We start from the raw sequence: 23,868 nt of genomic DNA on the forward strand, positions 1-23,868 counted from the left end.
AAAAAAAAAAAAAAAAAATCTTGGTATAGCGTCCCCCCCCAAAAAAAAGAAACAAAAAGAAGAGGAGGAGGGAGGGAGGGAGGGAGGGAGGGGGGGTGGCAATTACGCAATGCCTACCATTGATAATGGGAGAAAGATGTGATGTAATTTACTGGCACTCTTGAGCTCCGAGAGACGCCGAAGAGGAGCGAGCCTCCTTCCCCCGCGTGACGATCCAGTGTGGCACCATGTCGAGGAGGCTGGCAATGGGATAAGGCACGTCCGAACATGCTGCTTCTTCTCCGGCTCCTTCCAAAATGTGTCCCCCGACGGTGCGTTTGTGAGCCACTCGGATGCGTGTCCTACATTTAGAGCGCACTTGGTCATGGTAGGTGGTTCTCTTGCCTCCTATTCATCGCTTCTTCCTTTTTTTTTTTTTTTTTTTTTTTGTGCCTGTCCCTCTTCTACACTCCCCCTTCCATTAAAGAGACACCGCAATACTACAAGCTCTGACGACACCTTCAGTTTACCGGCTGTTCAAATATTTGACTTTCACTACGCGTAGTGTGCACTTCATTAGGTGCAGCCATGATATTGTCGATCAGGGGTGTCAAACTTACAGCCCGAGGGCCGGATCAGGCCCGCGGACAAGTTTTCACCCAGCCCGCGGGATGAGTTTGCGAAGGCAAGATGGATCACATCATGGAGAAGCTTGCTGAAAAGGAAAATTGAATATGAGAGCAGCCAGCATGGACGAATAGAACAGACAAGTCATTGTATTGTCTGCTCGCGGAAAACAAACATCCTACCGTATTTTTCGGAGTATAAGTCGCACCGGCCGAAAATGCATAATAAAGAAGGAAAAAAACTATGGAATTCTCTTTACAATGAGATAAAAGATTGTACAAATATATTCCAATTGAAAAAAATGTATAAAGACAGAACAATACGATCATATGGACAGCCACTAGTGTTTACATTTTGCTTTATATTTATTATTTTACTTATTTTTTGCCTGGTTTTGTATTTGTTTTGTATCATCCCGTGAGGAATATATTACTTTTTTTTTGTTTTGTTTTTTGGTTCGGTTTGTACTTCATGAAGTTTTGCACTTGTGTTTTTTTCATTATATTTTGATGTAATTGTTGGTTTATATGATATCCATTAAGTAAGACTACGTATTGTGTTGAAGGGGACAGGAAAATATAAGATTTTTCTTCATCCTGCTCCTTCTCAGGCATTGGTGTGTATAATTGAATAATTGAGGTATAATTGTCTATCGATCAAATATGCACATCAATGAAGGAGATAAATAAAAATGAAATCAAACTAATAAGTCGCACTGGAGTATAAGTCGCATTTTTGGGGGAAATTTTTTTGATAAAACCCAACACCAAGAATAGACATTTGAAAGGCAATTTAAAATAAATAAAGAATAGTGAACAACAGGCTGAATAAGTGTACGTTATATGAGGCATAAATAACCAACTGAGAATGTGCCTGGTATGTTAACGTAACATATTATGGTAAGAGTCATTCAAATAACTATAACATATAGAACATGCAATACGTTTACCAAACAATCTGTCACTCCTAATCGCTAAATCCCATGAAATCTTATACGTCTAGTCTCTTACGTGAATGAGCTAAATAATATTTGATATTTTACGGTAATGTGTTAATAATTTCACACATAAGTCGCTCCTGAGTATAAGTCGCACCGCCGGCCAAACTATGGAAAAAACTGTGACTTATAGTCCGAAAAATACGGTAATCTACGATTTGACTCCCTCGAATGGCCTTGACGCTGTGAACAACAGGAACAGGCTGTTCTGAAAACACCCCCGAGGACACCTCAATGATGGACGCTTTTGACAGCTATTAAAGCTTCAACTCTTCTGGAGAAGGCTGTCCACAAGGTTGCGGAGTGTGTTTTTTAGGAATTTTCCACCGTTCTTCCAAAAGTGCATTGGTGAGGTCACACGAGAAGGCCTGGCTCTCAGTCTCCGTTCTAATTCATCCCGGATTAGTTCTATCAGGTTCAGGTCAGGACTCTGTGCAGGCCAGTCAAGTCCATCCACACCAGACTTTGTTATCCATGTCTTTATGAACCTTGCTTGGTGCACTGGTGCACAGTCATGCTGGAAGATAGAGGGGCCCACTCCAAACTGTTCCCACAAGGTTGGGAGCATGGAATTATCCAAAATGTTTTGGTATCCTGGAGCATTCAAAGTTTATTTCACTGCAAGTAAGGGGCCAGGTTTTCCGGGACATTTTTCCCATTCGAAATGAATTGTCTGTTTTCCAAACTTCCACAATTCCCACATTTTCAACCGATTCAAACCATTCCACCTTCAACACATTCCACTCATTCTGGACATTCAAACTACTGTATCATTTTTCCAAGTTAAAAAAAAAAAAATCCAGGATTTCCCAGAATTCCTCTTTTTTCTGGCCACTACTCCTTCCACATTTTTCAACCCACTTCAACCATTCCCCCGTCAACACATTCCTGCTAAACAGGACAAAAAACTAAGTTGTTTTTGGAACTGGAAAAATTCCCGGTTTTCCCGAAATTCCGTAATATTATTTCTCAATTAAAAATGTTACTACATCAACATTTCTCGACCGATTTGAAAAATTCCAACACCAACCATTTCAACTCATTTAGAACATTCAAGTCTTTTAACATTTACCTAAAAATTCCTGCTTTTCCCGAAACTCCCAAATTTTCATGAAATTCCCATTGAAACAAATGGAACATTTTCCAAAGTTGCTATTCTTCAACAATTAGTCATTTTGAAGTTCAACTTCATCTAGTATTATTATTGTTATATACTTTTTTCAATTTGTTTAATTCTTCTCAAATTATTGATTTTTTTCCCACATTTTAAAAAGCTAGATTTTGTTTAAATTTGTCAAATAATTTCAGTTTTGTTTTTACCCCATTGCGTATGTTTTAAATTTGCCAGATAATTGTATTTGTGATTTTTTTTTTAATGTTTATTTAACATCAGTCAGATATTTTTTCAGATAAATTTACATTAATTTAAATTTGTCAGATGTTATTTTTGTAGATTTTTAAAAATCCCCCTAAATTTGTCAGATTTTGGGGTGGATTTAGATACATTTAAATAATATTATGTTTAAATTTGTAAATTTGTCCAATTGTATTCTTATATTTAGATTAGTTAAATCTTTCAGTGTATTTAATTTTTTGCTATAATAGAATTACGTTTGATTTGAATTAAATTATTTATTATTATTATAAATGTTTAAATTTTTAAAAAAAAGTTTCTTCACGTTAGTTTAGTGGGTGGGGTGGCTCGTGTGGTAGGGCAACCTAAACCACCAAATTGGAGGTTGAAGGTTCAATCCCCGTTTCTGCCATCTTAGTCACTGCCGTTATGTCCTTGGGCAAGACACTTTACCCAGCTGCGCCCAGTGCCACCCACACTGGTTTAAATGTAGCCTAAAGATGTAGATAACGGGTTTCACTATGTAAAGCACTTTGAGTCTCTAGAGAAAAGCGCTATATGAAAAAACAAACAAACATATTTCATTAAAACTGTCAGATTTTTTTCATCATTTCATTTTATTTTATCAGATTGAAAAAAAAATGTAATTAGTTTAATGTTTTTCAGTTTCGTTATTCAGATTAATTTCATGTTATTCAGTTTTGTTACGTGTTATTCAGATTAATTTGACGTATTTCAGATACTTTTCATAGAATCATATTTTATTTTTTTGGTGGGGTGTCACATGCATGGGTCAAAGAAGGTTTTGGCGAGAATCTGGATAAAGATGCATGCACAATAATACATTAGTCACGATGGAACATCAATGGGCCTGTCATCTGTCCACCACACGTGTGTTCATCGTCCTTAATGAACCAGGAAGTAGTCAGAAACAAACTAAAGTCTTGTTATCTGATAAATCAATCATAAAGTAATTTCACAGCATCACATAACAGGCCTTTTAGTGTACAACTGTAATGAACTTTAATCTTTGTTTTGGACCGGCGTTTACCACACAACATCATGTAGCACATCTTTAAAGGAGAACTGCACTTTTTGGGGGAATTTTGCCTATCATTCACAATCCTTATGTAAGACAAGAACACATTTTTTTCTTTTTTATGCATTCTAGCTAGTAAATAGATGCGATTAAAAGTCCACTTACAATGGAGCCTATGGCAGTCGCACAATTCTGCCTATAAAAGCCCTTAAAAAAAACATCCAAACACCTCTTTTAGTTTTATATGCACGCTTGTAATGTACTAGCAGGCACATTCATAATAATATTTAATATTTACGTATTTTGCTCATTTTATGCATACGCTGTGCATTAATTTAAAAAAGCATTACAACGTTCCTTTTTTTTTCAACCACATCACTGATGATTACTCACTGCAGACTTCATGAGAGCCAACAAACATATTAAAATATCACTTACTGTACAATGTCTGCGGTCATTGCGATGCCGACTGATAGAATCTTGTTATATTCCTGTTTAGATGAAGAAAAGGCAGGTGGAATCAAGCATCATTTCGTGTCGTTTGTCATTTCCGGGTTTAAATTTGTTGTTAAAGTGTACCAACTTGTAGGATTACGTCCTCATCCTTCTACTATCCAGGTGAGAGGCATGATTTATGATCTACAACAAACTTCCAAGGAGCAGGGAAGCGAGGAAACAGCTGACCACTCGATGTTGTAAACATAGCAGCATAAACTGGCGATCACATTGCCGCTATAAATAGTCCATCTGCGTTAGGGCTTATAATAACAATATTACTAATACTTGGTTAATATTCAAGTAACGAAATGTAAATGGGGTATTGTTGGCGGTTTTTGGATGGGTATTTATTGGATTTTATGGATAAAATAGAGGAGTTAATTGACTCCACTATAAGCCAACTTTTATTTACGAGTAAAAATGCATTAAAAAAAGAAATTCTTCCGTCATGTCTTTCATAATGATTGTGAACGATAGGCAAAATTCCCCAAAAAAGTGCAGTTTTTCTTTAAGAGCCAATGTTTATTGACTCATTTATCTGGGTTTTATGGGCGGAAGACAGGACATCACATTGTCTCTATTATAAGAAGACTTTTATTTACATTTATTTAAAAGTTAGAACGCATAAAAATAAAATCCATCCGTAGTCACGTCCTTCATAATGATTGTGAACGATAGGCAAAATTCCCCAAAAAAGTGCAGTTTTTCTTTAAGAGCCAATGTTTATTGACTCATGTATTTGGGTTTAATGGGCGGAAGACAGGACATCACATTGTCTCTATTATAAGAAGACTTTTATTTACATTTATTTAAAAGTTAGAACGCATAAAAATGAAATCCATCCGTCGTCACGTCCTTCATAATGATTGTGAACGATAGGCAACATTTAAAAAAAAAAAAGTGCAGTTCCCCTTTAAATGTATATAACATGCCATTACTGTACATATCTGTTTGAGGGCGATATACTGATAAAATAAGTGTAATCTGTAATAGTGAATTGTAACCCACAAGGGCCATTTTTTGAATGTGGCATTGACAAAACTGGAGTGTTAATACTGCAGGGAAGCTGTAATATGAGTTTTAGCAAATATTGTTTACTTAGTTGATAGCACGGAGAGAAAATCCTGGTTAGAGGTCAGCATTTGTACATGTGTCTATTGACGGTCTCCTGAAAAACACACACAAACATGCAAACAAGACAGAAAATAACTACAGAATTAAATAATAATAGTGTATAGTTATTACAATACTTTACCTTTTCTTTTTCCGGGAGTGGAGGACGAGTGTTGTTATGATTATAATCAGTGTCAAGGCACCAATGACTGAACCAGCGACAATGCCGGCAATATTACCTATAGAGAAAAAAAAAAAGTTAATTTTACACCATACCGGGAAGTGGGATCATTGCCTTAAAGGGGTCGCAGCTTGCTGCGGGGTTCGTTCCCCCGGTATGCAGACGGAACACTCCGGACAGGACGTGCAGGTAGGAACATGGTTTATTTGTCGAAAGTCAAACAAGTACCAAAAACTGAAAACAAGCCAGAGGAAAAATGTGCTGATCGCACTCGAAGCTAAGGCTAACACTTAGCATAGGCAAGAAGACAAGGAATACTCACGTTACTGTAGCAAAAGCAAACAATGAAGCCAGGCCGACTGACCGGCAAAGGCAGGCTTAAATAATGCCTCTGATTAGCGCTCGGGGAACAGGTGAGCGTCCCGAACACCAATCAGAGGCAGGTGAAAATAATAAGCAACCATGGTAACTAAAAGCAAACAAGGGTGCACAAAAACAGGAACTAAGAGAGTCCAAAACTCACAGAATATAACAAAAACATGATCCAGGCCACGGATTATGACAAGAAGAGCCAACACATAATAAAACATCACTTACTGCACAATGTCTGCTGTCATTAGGATGCCGACTGACAGCGCACAAGACATTGATATGACGCTGATTATACATACATGTCCTTTAAAACTGACTTTGAAACAACGTTGCAAAATGGTTCTATTTGTAACGTTAATTTGTCCTCGTTGTTGGTTGGGAAATTACCAAAATTCAACGGCAAATCAACATCAGAACCAGACATTGATTTAGGTTTGAGTTGCTCAACGTCAGGACCTAATTTAACAAGTTTTCAACGTTGTTTTAATGTCTTGTGCCTGCTGGGCTATATTCCCATTTAGGTGAAGAATGAATAAAGTACCACACTAGATGTGGCGAAAATATTCGCTGCATTTGACCCATCACCCTTGATCACCCCCTGGGAGGTGAGGGGAGCAGGGAGCAGCAGCGGTGGCCGCGCCCGGATATCATTTTTGGTGATTTAACCCCCAATTCCAAGTGGACGGCCCAGGTGGGCCTTGTTATCTAATCACCTGTCGCCTTTATTGTCACGACGTGGTTTTCGCTTACTGCGGGGTCGTTCTCCCAGGAAGGCAAACGGATCACTCCGGACAGGACTTGCAGGTAGGAACATGATTTAATCTTGAACAAAACTCAAAGAGGTACAAAAAACGGAAAACAAGGCGAAGGAACAAGGTGCCGATCGCACTTGAAGCTAAATACTTAGCATGGACTAGAAGACAAGAGACGTGACGAGAGCATGAAGCAAACACTTAGCATAAACTATGGCCTGGAACACTCAGGGAACTGTGGCATGAAACTAGCAAGACTTACTTGGCAAGGCATGAGAAAAACAATGACGCCAGGATGACTGACTGGCAAAGGCAGGCTTAAATAATGTCTCTAGATTGGAAACAGGTGCGCGTCCCAAACACCAGAGGCAGGTGAAAATCATAAGTCGCCATAGTAACTAAAACAAACAAGGGTGCACAAAAACAGGAACTATGGAGTCTAACACTAACAGAACATAACAAAAACATGATCCGAACCACGGATCATGACATCTATTATCAGCAGCCGGGAACCAGAGAGAGAGAGATAGACTCGGACTCAGAAAAGACAATTTGCTGGAAAGCAAAAGCCTGGCACTCTTTATGAAAATAAAACAGTGTTGTACCCTGATATCCGGGCTCTCATGGCAGTGTGTGGTGGTCCGAGGAACCCACTAGAGGGCAACCTCAACACACTAACACTTGGTTAATATTCGAGTCACGAAATGTAAATGGTGTATTGTTGGTGGTTTTTGAATGGTTATTTATTGGATATGAGCAAATGAGAGGAGCTCATTGGCTTTTATTTACGTTTATTTGCGAGTTGGAATGCATTAAAAAAAAAATCCATCCGTCGTCATGATAATGATTGTGAACGATAGGCAAAATTCCCCAAAAAAGTGCAGTTCCCCTTTAAGAGCCAATGTTTATTGACTCATTTAGTCATACTAAAGCTTACTTGATGGCGTGCAGCTCGTGTCCCCTCCCGACCAACGTCCGTCCCCCTGGCAGGTGCGCTCGGACGATCCTTCCAGCGTGTAGCCGTCATCGCAGGAAAGCCGCACTTTAGCCCCTTGCAAATAGGTAGTGCCTTCCTTTCTGCCGTTAGGTGGCGGTGCGAGCCAGCCGCAAGAAATAACTGCACATATTAAGGACACAAATATTGTCGCGAATATAAGACGGTGTAAACAGTACGTATACGTAAGTATACATCTTATACTGTAACCGGGGTCGCGAGATGTACGCACGCACTCGCTGACTTCCTCATGACTTTTACCTGGCTTTAAGTCCTCCACCAGAGAAATGTGACTCAGGAAAGATATTTTGGAGGCCTTTCCCATTTTTGGATCACGACCAACCAGAATGTCATACCTACAAAAAAAGACAAACTGTAAAATACAGGATTATAAACAATTACGCCATCCCTTTAAATACAAGTGTGTGTGGAGGGGGGCGTGGCCTGCGGGCCTGCCGCGGAACAGGGTGTGCAGGGACCGGCCTCGAAGACAGCGACAGGTGGATGGCCCAGGTGGGCCTTGTTATTTAATCACCTGTCGCCTTTATTAGCAGCAGCCGGCACGAGACACGGCAGTTGGAGTTGGAGTGGGAGCCAGAGAGAGAGAGAGACACGAACAGAGAGAAAGACATTTTGCTGGAAAGCAAAAGCCTCTCCACATTTATGAAAATAAAACACTGTTGTACCCTGAAATCCGGGCTCTCGTGGCAGTGAGTGGTGGTCTGAGGAACCCACTAGAGGGCAACCGCTACATGGTGGTTAACGCAGAATAGTCACTGATAAGTTCACTATGACCTACAATGTTTGCCCGGCTGTAAGACCATGCTTTGTCCTAGTACAGTGCTTCTCAAACTTTTTTTTTCATCATGTACCACCCCAGAAAAACCTTGGCCTTCCAAGTACCAACATAATGAGCAACATTAAAATACAGTAGCGTAGTAGGCCTAAGTATTCAATAAAAACCAGACAGAGAATCTATTTAATAGGCATATTTAATATTTTTGAGCACTTAAACATTACACACAGTTTGAACAGTAACACTGTGTTTAAATATGTTAGAATAAAACACTGTACTTTAATCAAGTGTTTATTTGGCGTAGCACTAGATCAGGGGTGTCAAACTCATTTTAGCTCAGTGCACACGTGGGCCGGACTATTAAAATCATGGCATTAAAAGTAAAAAATAAAGACAACTTCAGATTGTTTTCTTTGTCTTACTTTGGCCAAAAATAGAACAAACCCATTCTGAAAATATTACAATAAAAATATAGAAAAAAATACCGGCAGCAATAAAGTTTGGATCCATGAAGGAAAGAAGAAAGTGAATGTATGTTTATAACTGAATACATTTACATATGCATATAAATGTGTTTTCTTTTGTATTATTTTTTTATGAATTAAGTAACGTTTATGACAACCTTTTTCCAAAACACGATATAGAATTTGAGATATGACAGGATAATGCATACATTTATCATTTGTTTTCAAAACGGTTATACAAAGGGGTACCCCAAAAATGTACTGTGGGACCCCATTGTTAGGACTTGATGGGGTCCCTGTGACCCCATTTTGAAAATTCCTAGCATCAACACTGATTGAGTATTGGTCTGCGGGCCGGTTCTAATACTAATCAAATATCATCTCGGGGGTCAGCTAGCGACTATCCACAGTAACTAATTATAGCTAGCTAGCGGCTATCCACAGTAACTAATTATAGCTAGCTAGCGGCTATCCACAGTAACTAATTATAGCTAGCGGTTAGCCACAGTAACTAATTATAGCTCGCTAGCGGCTAGCCACAGTAACTAATTATAGCTAACTAGCGGCTATCCACAGTAACTAATTATAGCTAGCTAGCGGCTATCCACAGTAACTAATTACAGCTAGCTAGCGGCTATCCACAGCTACTAATTACAGCTAGCTAGCAGCTATCCACAGTAACTAATTACAGCTAGCTAGCGGCTATCCACAGTTACTAATTACAGCTAGCTAGCGGCTATCCACAGTAACTAATTACAGCTAGCTAGCGGCTATCCACAGTAACCAAATATAGCTAGCCAGCGGCTATCTACAGTAACTAATTACAGCAAATCAGTGGCTATCCAGTTACTAACTTGTCTTCTTCGTGTGTTTTATTAACTTAGAAGCGTTTGTGTTTGCTTACCGACAGAACTGAGAACCATCTCCAGAGCAAATGTCAGACGCCATGTTGTAGAGAGGATCGTCGGGATTCTCGTGGACGACAAACACAGGAACAAAATGGTTGTCGTGCCTGGGGGAATGGTAATAGGTGTCCAAAAGGTACTTGGAGTCATACGTAAACAAGGCGGATGTGTTGGACACAGCCCCTGAAAGAGAAAAAGACATCTTATGAATGCTTACCCACAATGCATAACCCTTGACATTACTTTTATAGGGAAGTTCTTGAACGTCTTACAGCTGGCCCCGAAGTCAAACACCTCTTGTGGATCACTGTAGTCTGCCAGCTGCTGACCGATGTCGACAACGAGGTCGTCTGTGGCGTCGCCGTTCATGTTTCCCAACAATCCCTCCGTGGAGTTTCGGAATTCTTCGGGTAGGAGCACGGAAACGGCGAGAGTTCCCTCTCTGAGCCGCACCTCAACGCCGGCGCCGCTGGGGAACATGACGGTCACGTTTGTAGCCACAGGAGAAAACACAAACACCCCTGGAAGAGATATTTGGAGAACATAAAAGTGGTTTAAATCAAAACCCTAACTGGGTTCTAACCTAATCTTCTTTCTCAAATTATTGCGTTAAAATATGTTGCGGGTTTACATAACAGAAGATTAACCTACAAGATAACGTAGCATAATTAATTTTTTTTACGTCTAAGTCGTTTTTTCTTCACCACCTTTTCTGCAGAAAAACCTCCCTAAGTCAGTTTTCATAAGGCTAACGCTAGGCTAATACTAAGCTAATGCAAATGGACCATCCGTCTATTCAACTCCAAAAACACATTTATTTTCAGGAAATGGCCATTTACCTGTTACTAAACTCATTTTAATGGGTATTTGTTGCTAATTATAATACATTTTGTTATTAAACACATTCATTAATGTAGAAAAGAACAATTGTAATGCAGTACAAAGAAGTACATGGAACAAGTCAAATAAGAACAAAGAAGTACATGGAACAAGTCAAAAAAAAGTATCTTAAAACCACTGTCTTAATGAAATTATTATTATTATTGTTTTTATTTTTATTTCCTTTTTTTATTTCGAAAGAGGATGAGCAGGTTTTAATTGTTCTTCCATTGTAACATGTATTTTCAGTTAAATTGTTGTTTTAATTGACTTCTTCCATATATTTTTAAGTTTAGAAATTATTGAAAGAAAACAAAAAAAATAAGGAAAAAAGTACAATTCGATTCATTAATATTTTTACTTTAAAAAAAATTAACCTGTTACTAAACTAATTTTAATGGGCATTTGTTGCTAATTATAATTTCCTAATTATGTTGTTAAGTACAGTCATTAATGTAGAAAAGAACAATTGTAATGCAGTACAAAAAAGTACATTAAAAAAGTCAAATAAGAGCAAAGAAGTACATGGAACAAGTCAAAAAAAGTATCTTAAAACCACTGTCTTAATGAAATTATTATTATTATTGTTTTTATTTTTATTTCCTTTTTTTATTTCGAAAGAGGATGAGCAGGTTTTAATTGTTCTTCCATTGTAACATGTATTTTCAGTTAAATTGTTGTTTAATTGACTTCTTCCATATATTTTTAAGTTTAGAAATTATTGAAAGAAAACAAAAAAAATTGGAAAAAAGTACAATTCAATTCATTAATATTTTTACTTAAAAAAAATTTAACCTGTTACTAAACTAATTTTAATGGGCATTTGTTGCTAATTATAATTTCCTAATTATGTTGTTAAGTACAGTCATAAATGTAGAAAAGAACAATTGTAATGCAGTACAACAAAGTACATTAAAAAAGTCAAATGAGAGCAAAGAAGTACATGGAACAAGTCAAAAAAAGTATCTTATTATTATTGTTTTTATTTTAATTTCCTTTTTTTATTTCAAAAGAGGATGAGCAGGTTTTAATTGTATTTTGAGAGGTATTTTGAGTTAAATTGTTGTTTTAATTGACTTCTTTCATATTTTTTTAAGTTTAGAAATTATTGAAAGAAAACCAAAAAAATAAGGAAATATTAAAAAAAAAAAATTTTTAATTGTATCAAATGTATCATCTTTTTTGCATTTTGGAATTGAAGTTAAGTCTCACCATTGAGGTCCATCCAGCTTTGCTCGTTGAACAAAATACTTTTCTGATTTTGCAGCACCTGGAGGCGGCTGTGACCAGGTAACAGTCGCACCTCGATGACATCGGAGGACGCCTCTTTCATGGCGACGGACGACAGTTTTGTCGCGTTGACGGCCGTCCCTGTGAACGAGGGCGCAGAATGGACACCAGACTCCTTGCGAGCAAGACGGTTTGCGGCGGCCTCTGCTCACCGTTGACCGGCTCTGTTCTGCCTTGGACTGCCAGTCCTTTCCCGGCCGACGTCAACAATCTGTACTCGCCTTTGCCATTGAAGGAGTAGCGCACTCCGTCGAAAGTTATGAAGTGTGGATCTCCAAACACCACGGCTACGAGACGCATCTCGTGGTTAGTGTTGATCTGACACAGCGAGTGGATGATAAAGAAATAAATACCAGAGTTGGGAGGTTGGTAGCGCCGACAGTCGCTGGAGGGCCGGTGTTTGAAGTAATAGTGGCAGTTGTCGGACCACAGGCAGCAGTAGTAGAAGCTGAGGACGTCGTAGACCCAGTGGGACTGTCCGGGGACTCTTGGGGGCTTCCTGTAAGGAGGCGAACCCCAATCGTGGGCTCGGTCTGGCGTGCTGCCGCCGATGGAGTCTGCCGTTAGCACCTGAGCGCCACTGCTGTCGTAGCAACACTGCTGCCCGGCTGCATACTTGGGACTGCAGCAAGGAAACATTCTGAATGTAGACTTCCACCAAGGCCGGGCAATCCAAATTTGGATCAGCAGCAAACCGTGCACTCAATCCTGCCTGAATGTTCTTCATCATACACACTAACTAACGTCATAAAATGCTAATAAAAGGTGCACCACTATCAAAGTCTGCGCCAAAATTGAAGCGGTTTGTGTAATCCTCCAATAAAAACCAAACGCTGGCCGTAACATAAACATTTACTTTACAGTGACTTCATCTCGGTATAAAACTCTGGAACAAACAGGACTTACAACAGAAGCAATGCCAAACTAACAATCGATTTGAACTGTTATACCGGGGGTCAGCGACCCGCGGCTCTTTAGTGCCGCCCTAGTGGCTCCCTGGAACATTTTTAAAAAAGGATTGAAAATGGAAAAATATTTTTGTTTTAGTATATTTTTGTTTGAGGACAAACATGACACAAACCTTCCCAATATGTTTGTGTGTATGCTTGACTGATAAGAGTATTTGGTAAACATCGTTTTGTCCTATGTATTTTGGCAGTTCTTCAACTCACCGTAGTGTAGACTGTGACGCAACAGTTTGTTTACATGTAAAATCTTACACTCCTTTGTCTCATTTTGTCCACCAAATGTTTTAAGAACGGCAGTATTTTTTTCTGCTAGTATTGAATGTCGTTAGGTTGTGTACCTAATGTAGTGGCCAGTGGGTGCATAGTGTTGACTCACCTGGCTTGTATGGCTCTCACGCAGTGAACACTACCCGGGTGGTAAGTGCACACACTTCCTTTCTCTATATCGCAGCCGTAATCAGTCTGACAAAGGACATCAAAAACAAGTCAGAGTGAGACTTCTCCTTGAACGCAAATGCCATAAACTCATAAAATGATCACATAATAAAGTCTGAGGACATCGTTTACACATTATAACGCAACATTGATAACAATTACAGTAAACGTGGCCAAGACATTTACTATGCAAATGTTATTTGCCAGGTGAGGTGGTTCGGGCATATGGTCAGAATGCCCCCCGAACCCGTCTCTGGGGAGGTGTTTAGGGCGCATCCGACCGGTAGGAGACCACGGGGAAGACCATGGACACGGTGGAGAGACTATGTCTCCAGGCTGGCCTGGGAACACCTCAGCATCATGTGGGAAGAGCTGGACGAAGGGAGAGGGAAGTCTGGGCTGCTCTGCTTAGGCTGCTGCCCCCGTGACCCAACCTCGGATAAGCGGAAGAAGTTAAGGGGTTGTAGGGGCTGTCAAAATTAAATCATGTGTTAATCACAACAAAAATCGTGTTAATTATGTGAGAAAAAAGTTCCCGGATGACATTCTGATAATAAAATTGCATTTGTGTCCAAATATTGGGATTTATTTATATATATATATATATATATATATATATATATATATATATATATATATATATATATATATATATATATATATATATATATATATATATATATATATATATAAACACACACACACAGTACAGGCCAAAAGTTAGGACACACCTTCTCATTCCTAACACAACTGATGGTCCCAACCCCATTGGTAAAGCATGGAATTCCACTAATCAACCCTGACAAGGCGCACCTCTTGAAGCTCATTGAGAGAATGCCTTGAGTGTGCAAAGCAGTAATCAGAGCAAAGGGCGGCCATTTTGAAGAAACTAGAATATAAAACATATTTTCAGTTATTTCACCTTTTTTTGTTAAGTACATAACTCCACATGTGTTCATTCATAGTTTTGATGCCTTCAGTGACAATCTACAATGTAAATAGTCATGAAAATAAAGAAAACGCATTGAATGAGAAGGTGTGTCCAAACTTTTAGCCTGTACGGTATGCATGCATGTATATATACATATATATGTGTGTGTGTGTGTGTGTGTGTGTGTGTATAGCCTATACCTATATCTGTGTACATATTATAATAATATGATGGATGATTATTAAATGCTATAATTGGATATTGAGAGTAAAATGGATAAGTGTGGAGAAAGTTTTTGGCATTTTTCCCCATCATGCCTTGCAATGATTTAAATGGGTGTAATTTGATTTTTTTTAATGGTGGTTAGCTGTTTTTTATTATATCTACAAAGTTCAGTGAGAAGCTTGTGTTATGTGTGACATGTTTGTTGACTTTTTGTGCCGATTTATTTATTTTTATTGCGCCATAACTAGGGTAGGGTGTTTGGATTGGGTCATATAGGTGAAAGCTGTGCATGTCAGTTCTAGTAAGCATACTGCATAGTCACTGGCCTGAGTCACTCACACTGTCCACCAAAATGTGATATGTAAGCACCAATCAAGATGCAAGACATTTAAATTTAATATAAGTTTACTTGTGGAACTTGTGCCATCTCACAGGCTAAATTGACAACGTCATAGTTAGGAAACCCCTGGTCTAAATCAAGGGCATCACACTCATTTTCATTGCTTTTACAGAAGCCCAGAAGGGCCGCTTTGTTTGATTATTATCATTGTTTACCAACAAAACTTTAGAAAATTTGCTCTGTAATCAAAAGTCAAAGTGACAAGCAGATATTTAAGTTCAGCTAGTGGTGAATTTTTTTTTTTTTTATCAGAAAAGGGATTCAATGACAAAAACAGCTTGTATCAAATAATATTGCTTACACTTTTTTGGTCAAAATTTGAATACATTTATCAATAAAAATGAAATGCCTTATTGACATTGTTTTCAGGCTATGAGGGCCATTAATTTGACACACCTGGTCTAAATTGTCACATCAAGGCTAGATTATTGTGGGACTTCTGAGACCTTAAATATGAACTCTTTCATGATTCTGATGAACATTAGGTCATTAGGTGACAGGTCTTACATGGAACCTTCCTGTGTCGGCTCGGGCCTGAGCCAGCGTGCAAGGGCAATCGATGATCTCGTTGAGGAAGTTTGGCAGCGTTATTTCCAGCTGATCCCACGCCAAACATTTTTCCAGGGCCCAGGCCTGAGAGTCCTCCCTGAACTTCTCCTCCAGGTGCCAGGCCAGGGCGTGGTCCTCGGTCCATGCAGCTTGCACATTCCTGGGGTACAAAACGAGGGGAAAAAAATTTGTCTGAAAACGAGATTTGAACATGTACAGTCTGACAATAACGTACGTACCAAATGCCGTCCGAGTGGACGCTGGAGCTGACGCGGACCGCACCGAGCTCCCAACTGGAGAAGTGAAGAGCTGGCTGTGGCACGAAGCTGAAGGCGCCATTGTTGGGTTGATCTTTGGCAATGGAGTACAGATACTTCCATTCTGCCAGCCACTCTTCTGAATAGGGCTTCCCTAAAAGGAGGTATTGAACAACACTGAATATCCCCACCTCTCTCAATGAGGTCATGTGACTCACCTCTCTCTATATAACCCCACAGCTCAATGTTGACTCGGTCTGCTCGGACCAGTGACGTGTTCCACGCCATCTCCAGGGAACCCCCAACTTGAGGCGTGCCGTAGTACTGCCACTTTGTTGAGTTGACCAGCGTGGCCTTGAATTTGGCATCTAACTTGCCCGTGTGCACTGTGTGGACCAACCGGTGCATGTCACTCTCCACACACCAGGGGGCACACCCCCTGTGTGATGCAGCAAATGCAGTACAGTGTTCCCTCGCTACAACACAGTTGACTTTACACAGATTTTTTTTGTGCATTGTGTTCTGCGTCCTGATTCGCTAAGGGACTGTAGACCATGGTCAATCAATCTTCTTCATGCCATGTGTCCTGCACAGTACAGAATGCGTTAACCTTGCCTAATTTACAAAATTGTTTGATGTGAACAATGTGGCTCTTTATTGCTGTATGTTTGCTAGTTTGCTCCCTGACAATCTTAAAATGTTAAATCAAATTTAAAGACATCATTGAGGAAGGGGGATATAATCCTGAACAAGTTTTTAATATGGATGAGACAGATTTATTTTGGAAACGGATGCCCTCTCGCATGTTTATAATGCAGGACGAAGCCAAAAGCGCAGGATTTAAGGCCCAAAAAGATCGGGTGACTCTGGCTATGTGTGGAAATGCTGCGGGCTTTATGATAAAACCCTGGCTTATTTACAGGTCAAAAAATCCCAGAGCCCTAAAAAACAGGTTTTGATCTTTGGTTTCATTCTTTAATACAGTGGTGTACTGTACTTATTTTTTAAATCCACCAAGGTTTGAACTTTGAGAATGTTTAAACGAGAGAAATGTGAAGAAATGTTAATGCCTGTCTAAAAAAAGTTTATAAAGTGTGTGGTTACTTTTGTATGCGTATATATATATAAAAATCTCCTGAGGATTGAGGAAACCCCTCATGAAACAGGCCTGTAGAGATGAAATAGTCTTGTGATTTTTTTCCCACACATACATACATACATATATATCTATATATATATATATATATATATATATATATATATATATATATATATATATATATATATATATATATATATATATATATATATATATATATATATAGATATATTACTTTGCATGCAGTCGACTTTTGTATGTGTATATCTGTATACTGTACCTATATCTGTGTACATATTATAACAATATGATGGATGATTATCAAATGCTATAATTGGATATTAAGAGTAAAATAGGTAAGGGTGGAGAGTTTTTTTTGCATTTTTCCCATTTAAAATGGGTGTAATTTTAATTTTTTTTGTATGGTGGTTAGCTGTTTTTTATAGTATCTACAAAGTTCAGTGAGCAGCTTGTGTTATGTGTGACATGTTTGTTGACTTTTTGTGCCGATTGAATTTTTTTTTTCTGCGCCATGACTAGGGAAGGGTGTTTGGATTGGGTCAAAAAAGTAAAATCCGTGCATGTCAGTTATAGCAAGCACACTCCATAGTCACTGGCCTGAGTCACTCACATCAAGAGAATGCCAAGGGTGTGCAAAGCAGTAATCAGAGCAAAGGGTGGCTATTTTGAAGAAACTAGAATATAACACGTTTTCAGTTCTTTCACTTTTTTTTGTTAAGTAAATAACTCCACATGTGTTCATTCATAGTTTTGATGCCTTCAGTGACAATCTACAATGTAAATAGTCATGAAAATAAAGAAAAAACATTGAATGAGAAGGTGTGTCCAAACTTTTGGCCTGTACTGTATATAAGAAACGAAAAAACATATACTGTACAGTACTGTAAAAGAAAAAAACAACCTGTAAACGAAAAAACATGCACAGTAAATGAAAAACATATAAAATGAACAAAAACATATAAAAAATCAACTTCTACTCCACGGATTTCACTTAAAGCGGGTATTTTTTGGAACGTAACACCAGCGTTAAACGAGGGAACACTGTACACAGTTCCTTTATAGCAAAGTGTAAAGCTCAAACCTGACAGCCAGGCTCCAGCTCGACTGAACGCCGTGCCGTTATCGGAGGAGACGTGCAAGCTAACCCATCCAGTTTGGTACAAGAGCGGGGCGATGCAGTGACCCCGCCCGCTGTCATCCACGTAGCCCACAGTGTCGGTGTCACCATTGAACCTGCCCATGTAAAAGAAAAAAACAAGCACAGAATGCCAGGTAGATCCAAATAACTGAAATAAAGTTTAGACCAGAGGTGGGGAATAACGTGCTTCATTCACTCCGTTCTTAAGTAACTTTTTGGATAAATTGTACTTATAGTTTTAATACGACATACTTTTTACTTTTGAGTATTTTTGTGAAAAAGAAACACTATTTTTACCCCCTCGCATTGAGTTTTATTTTGATCGCTCCAGTTATTGATATCATCATTATATTAATTTATAATCTATTGATTACTGCTTGCAAAAAACATATTCCTTTTGCTTGTTAATCCTTATTTATCGTTCATATTGTTGTTACTCAGTCAGCGCTTGTGGGTCTGATGGACCCGTTGCATTTTGTGGCTTTTAATGCCTCACAATCAAACACTTTTATGTTAAAATACTGAACAGATGTTTACCTTATCCCAATGAACATCTGTTCAGTATTTTAACATAAAAGTGTTTGATTTGATGGGTCGTGGTTAGGGCCTTGCATGGCAGCTCCCGCCATCAGTGTGTGACTGTGTGTGTGAATGTGTGTGTGAATGTGGAAACAGTGTCAAAGCGCTTTGAGTAGAAAAGCGCTATACAGGTATAACCCATTTAGTTACAGACTTAGACAAACTTTAATGATCCACAAGGGAAATTGTTCCACACAGTAGCTCAGTTACAAAGGATGGAAAGCCTAACACTAACCCTCTCTTACCTCGAACATCTAACCTCTAACCCTCCCTAAACTCTAACCTAACCCTAACCCCAACCCTAACCCTAATCCTAACCCCTAACCCTCTCTTACATTTAACCTCTAACCCTCTCTAACCCTAACCCTTCTTATCTTCTTCTTTTTTCACTCTTTTCTATCACCCCACCCCAACCCTTAGCCCTAACCCTAACCAACTATTTTACTTTATTCCTAACCCTAACCTTAACCCTAAACCCAACCCCAACCCTAACCCTAACCTCAAACCTAACCCTCTCTTACCTCTAACATCTAAGCTCTAACCCTCTCTAACCCTAACTCTAACCTCTAACCTAACCCCAACCCTAACTAATCCTAATCCTAACCCTCTCTTACCTCTAACATCTAAACTCTAACCCTAACCTCTAACCCCAACCCTTCTTATCATCTTCTTTTTTCAGTCTTTTCTATCCCCCCACCCCAACCCTTAGCCTTAACCCTAACCAACTATTTTTCTTTATGCCTAACCCTAAACTTAACCCTAACCCTAACCACAACCCTAACCCTTCCTTTTTCTTTTTTCACTCTTTTCTATCGCCCCACCCCAACCCTTAGCCCTAACCAACTCTTTCTTTACGCCTAACCCTAACCTTAACCTTAACCCTAACCCTAACGCTAGACCTAACCCTCTAACGCTAACCCTCTAACCCTAACCCTTAGCCCTAACCAACTCTTTTTCTTTATGCCTAACCGTAACCCTAATCCTAACCCCAACCCCAACCTTAACCCTTAGCCCTAACCCTAACCAACTCTTTTTCTTTATGCCTAACCCTAACCTCAAACCTAACCCCAACCACAACCCCAACCCCAAACCTAACCCTTCATTCCTTTTCTTTTTTCACACTTTTCTATCGCCCCACCCCAACCCTTAGCCCTAACCCTAACCAACTCTTTTTCTTTACGCCTAACCCTAACCTTAACCCTAACCCGAACCCCAACCCTAACCCTAACCCAAACTCCAACAACTAACCCAGGTTAGGGTTGGAGTTAGGGCACAAAAAGAGGGTGAAAACAAAAGGTAAAAAGTGGAATAAAAATGTACCATAGTAGCAATTATAAAATATAACATATATTTAATATTCACATATTATATATACAGTATATAATATATACTAATATATTATTTTATCCATCCATCCATTTTCTACCGCTTATCCCTTTTGGGGTCGCTGGAGCCAATCTCAGCTACAATCGGGCGGAAGGCGGGGTACACCCTGGACAAGTCGCCACCTCATCACAGATATTATTTTATTATATTATATAATATACACAATATATAACAAATCCCAATTACCATGTACAATATTACAGTATACGTAACAGCTGCAGCAAAAAAAAAAGGGCAGCATAAAATAAAGAGTTAATAAGTTATAGCGTCATAAATGACGGTAAAATGTGCATCTTTTGTACTACGTAGTGTCTCTCTGTCTTTCACACGTACACACGTACACACACACACACACACACACACACACACTCACACTCACACTCACACTCACACTCACACTCACACTCACACTCACACTCACACTCACACTCACACTCACACTCACACTCACACTCACACTCACACACACACACACACACACACACACACAGTTGTAGTGAAAGTACCATTAAACCAGTTTTTCTTTGTTGGGCCACTAAAGAAAATCTGTTGCCACAGCGGTACTCACTTGTAATATACCTTTCCACCACTTGTGGCAGTGATGACAATATCAAACATACACAAGAAGTCTGGAGCTAAAGTCATAAAGAAGTTTAAGCGCTAAAATTACGACTTGAGTGTAAATTGTACAACCAGATTAGTACAGAAACAAATATTATTATCATTTATTATTAATTTAGTTAGAATGTATTTATTTTAGCACTGCGTAATTGTATGTGTCAATGTATTTTTCCATCAGTATTCATGAGTCCCTTCTCTTGCAGAGTATTTGAGTCGTTTATTTTTGTAATGAACCTGACCTAAGGTTATCATCATCATCATCATCATTTTTATTTATCTCCTTCATTGATGTGCATCTTTGATAGACAATTATACCACAATTATTCAGTTACACCGTTACACACCAATGCCTGAGAAGGAGCAGGATGAAGAAAAATCTTATATTTTCCTGCCCCCTTCACATAATACATAGTCTTACTTAATGATATGTGAACCAACAATTACATCCAAATATAACGAAAACAAAACAAAACAAAACAAAACAAAAAAAACACAAGTGCAAAACTTCATGAAGTACAAACCGAACAAAAATACAAAAGAAGTAATATACAGGTACACCTCACAGGATGATACAAAACAGATACAAAACCAGGCAAAAAACAAGTAAATTAATAAATATAAAGCAAAATGTAAACACTTATGGCTGTCCATATGATTTTATTGTTCTGTCTTTATATATTTTTTTCAATTTGAATATATTTTTACAATCTTTTATCTCATTATAAAGAGAATTCCATAGTTTAACCATAGTTATGATAATAATCTTTGTGATTAACTGATGGTTTCATATCATTTGACAAGGTTTATCCTGTGAAATTGTAAGTGGGTTTGATATAATTATTGAATGCAATTAAAATCAAGAGTAAGATTACTAATTCAGCGTTTATATTCGATATTTCTGTAGTGGAAAAGTTGGGTCCCGAGGTCAAAAAGGTTAAGAACCCCTGCTCTACAGCACAAAGCACTTTGACCATTTCCTACATCCAATTACAGTTCTATGGTTATCATCATATTTTACCTAACCTTTGAAGCACACTGGATATATCCAGAAATGTTTGTAATGACATGATTTCTATTCATTATCAAGCGTACAAGGGATGTTTACATTTATACTTGAACATTTGTACAGTACCTGCACACAAGGGGGGATCCTTTGTCAAACTTCGCATTAAGGACAAGTAAATCCACCCCACCCAAAATGGAGCCAGAGTGCGGGAATGTTTCCACGCAGAATTCCTTATAGTCCGCGCAGCAGCTCCCCAGAGACGTGCACGTTGGGTGACAGGAGCACGAGTCGGACATTTGCCCGCATTTGACCTCACAGGACTGCCCTGGATCAGAGAAGAAGAAGATTTAGTATCTTGTTTAGACTTTTAAAGAAACATTTCCAGGCACTCACCAAAAGTCCCGCCGATGCATGAGAGCAGAAGAAGTAGCGTCACTGCTGTCGCTTTTCCCATCTTTTTTTTACACCAGATTCTTTTTTTCTTAGGGAGAGTGTCAGCTACATGCTGATTCAACTCAACATCCCAATAAACCTTGGCCCGCTGACGTCTTTAAAGCTTCGCCAATCATCAACCTGAGGTCATAATGATAACACCCTCCCTCGGCTGTGTTTACAAGCGGAGGTCAAAGCATTTGAGAAGCCCGTTCTGTACTTTAGTGTACATTGCATACAGTACGGTTCTGCTTCTCCACTTTTGACCGCTTTTTCTGTCCTGCTGAACTTTGAGGATGAGAAGGTGGTGACAAAAATCAATTTTTTGGAATAAAATAATCACTCGAGCACCTTTGACCACCACTGTCACTTTGCTGTGCTTTTATTTTGAAATTAATGGAGTGAAGGTGCACTTTTTACCTATTTTTTTGTCCCCCCCACCTCACTGGAATCATGTTAAAGGAGATTATTCACATTCCACTTGTTATTTTAAAGATAGCAACCTATGGGGACGGAAGATGGCCACTAGGAGGCAGTGCCTCACCAATAATAATAATAATACATTTTACTTAAGTACATTTAAAGTTAAAGTACCAATGATTGTCACACACACACTAGGTGTGGCGAAATTATTCTCTGAATTTGACCCATCACCCTTGATCACCCCCTGGGAGGCGAGGGGAGCAGTGGGCAGCAGCGGTGGCCGCGCCCGGTAATCATTTTAGGTGATATAACCCCCAATTCTAACCCTTGATGCTGTGTCTAAAACTCTACTTGTATATTACATTTAAGCGGGTGTCTCCTATGTACTGCAGAAAATAAAAAAAAGTGCTACAAACGTTGACCCAGATGTTCTTTAATGACACATCTATTCATGAGTTAACGTGCAAAAATGGAATAAATCCTTATCATTCTGCAGAATATGTCTTTATCTCGCCCATAACTTACTACTTATTTGCAGGAGTTATTTTTTCTTCTTCCTCTCAATAAGACTTTAAAATGTAGCCAAGTACACGATACTTTAAAGTAAACATATTTTAGTAAAAGTACAGGTATACATTAAAAACAACTTTAAAAAAAAAATACAAATACACAACAACACTTGTAAATGCACAAAAGTAAATGCACAAAACCCAAAACCAGTGAAGTTGGCACATTGTGTAAATGGTAAATAAAAACAGAATACAATGATTTGCAAATCCTTTTCAACTTATATTCAATTGAATAGACTGCAAAGACAAGATACTTAACGTTCGAACTGGTAAACTTTGTTATTTGTTGCAAATATTAGCTGATTTGGAATTTGATGCCTGCAACATGTTTCAAAAAAGCTGGCACAAGTGGCAAAAAAGAGTGAGAAAGTTGAGGGATGCTCATCAAACACTTATTCGGAACATCCCACAGGTGAACAGGCTAATTGGGAACAGGTGGGTGCCATGATTGGGCATAAAAACACCTCCCATGAAATGCTCAGTCATTCACAAACAAGGATGGGGCAAGGGTCACCACTTTGTCAACAAATGCGTGAGCAAATTGTCCAACAATTTAAGAACAACATTTCTCAATGAGCTGTTGCAAGGA

General features: G+C 38.8%; 1 protein-coding gene and 1 long non-coding RNA gene across 3 annotated transcripts; one reads left to right on the forward strand and one right to left on the reverse strand.

The window, feature by feature from the left end:
• Positions 1 to 116: 116 nt before the first annotated feature.
• Positions 117 to 10,633, forward strand: LOC133639024 (uncharacterized). The gene is made up of 3 exons (XR_009823718.1): positions 117 to 367; positions 10,077 to 10,207; positions 10,323 to 10,633. It is a non-coding gene; the product is annotated as an uncharacterized LOC133639024 (long non-coding RNA).
• On the reverse strand, positions 3,737 to 22,382 carry LOC133639020 (sushi domain-containing protein 2-like). Of its 2 annotated transcripts, XM_062032078.1 has the most exons (16): positions 22,249 to 22,382; positions 21,982 to 22,180; positions 18,207 to 18,358; positions 16,224 to 16,391; positions 15,988 to 16,159; positions 15,707 to 15,908; positions 13,585 to 13,670; positions 12,594 to 12,862; positions 12,393 to 12,527; positions 12,163 to 12,321; positions 10,344 to 10,592; positions 10,071 to 10,254; positions 8,168 to 8,262; positions 7,850 to 8,029; positions 5,750 to 5,846; positions 3,737 to 5,662 (listed from the first exon to the last, which is right to left on the reverse strand). In XM_062032078.1, the coding sequence occupies exons 1-16, from the start codon at positions 22,307 to 22,309 to the stop codon at positions 5,623 to 5,625; spliced, it is 2,448 nt and encodes an 815-aa protein (XP_061888062.1). In that variant the 5' UTR covers positions 22,310 to 22,382; the 3' UTR covers positions 3,737 to 5,622. The 2 variants fall into 2 exon arrangements, with proteins under 2 accessions (XP_061888062.1, XP_061888061.1); XM_062032077.1 differs by having other exon boundaries at positions 12,393 to 12,862.
• Positions 22,383 to 23,868: the final 1,486 nt, after the last annotated feature.

The sequence above is a fragment of the Entelurus aequoreus genome, linkage group LG21 (genome assembly GCF_033978785.1).
Source record: "Entelurus aequoreus isolate RoL-2023_Sb linkage group LG21, RoL_Eaeq_v1.1, whole genome shotgun sequence".
Classification (NCBI taxonomy): Eukaryota; Metazoa; Chordata; class Actinopteri; order Syngnathiformes; family Syngnathidae; genus Entelurus; species Entelurus aequoreus.

Excerpts from the sequence above, each read along its gene's own strand:
- LOC133639020 (XM_062032077.1), bottom strand. The coding sequence starts at position 22,309 with ATGGGAAAAGCGACAGCAGTGACGCTACTTCTTCTGCTCTCATGCATC. Across the intron at positions 12,863-13,584 it reads GTGAGAGCCATACAAGCCAG|TCCCAAGTATGCAGCCGGGC; the intron begins GTGAGTCAACAC and ends TCCTTGCTGCAG. Across the intron at positions 10,255-10,343 it reads GTTTGACTTCGGGGCCAGCT|GGGCTGTGTCCAACACATCC; the intron begins GTAAGACGTTCA and ends TTTCTCTTTCAG.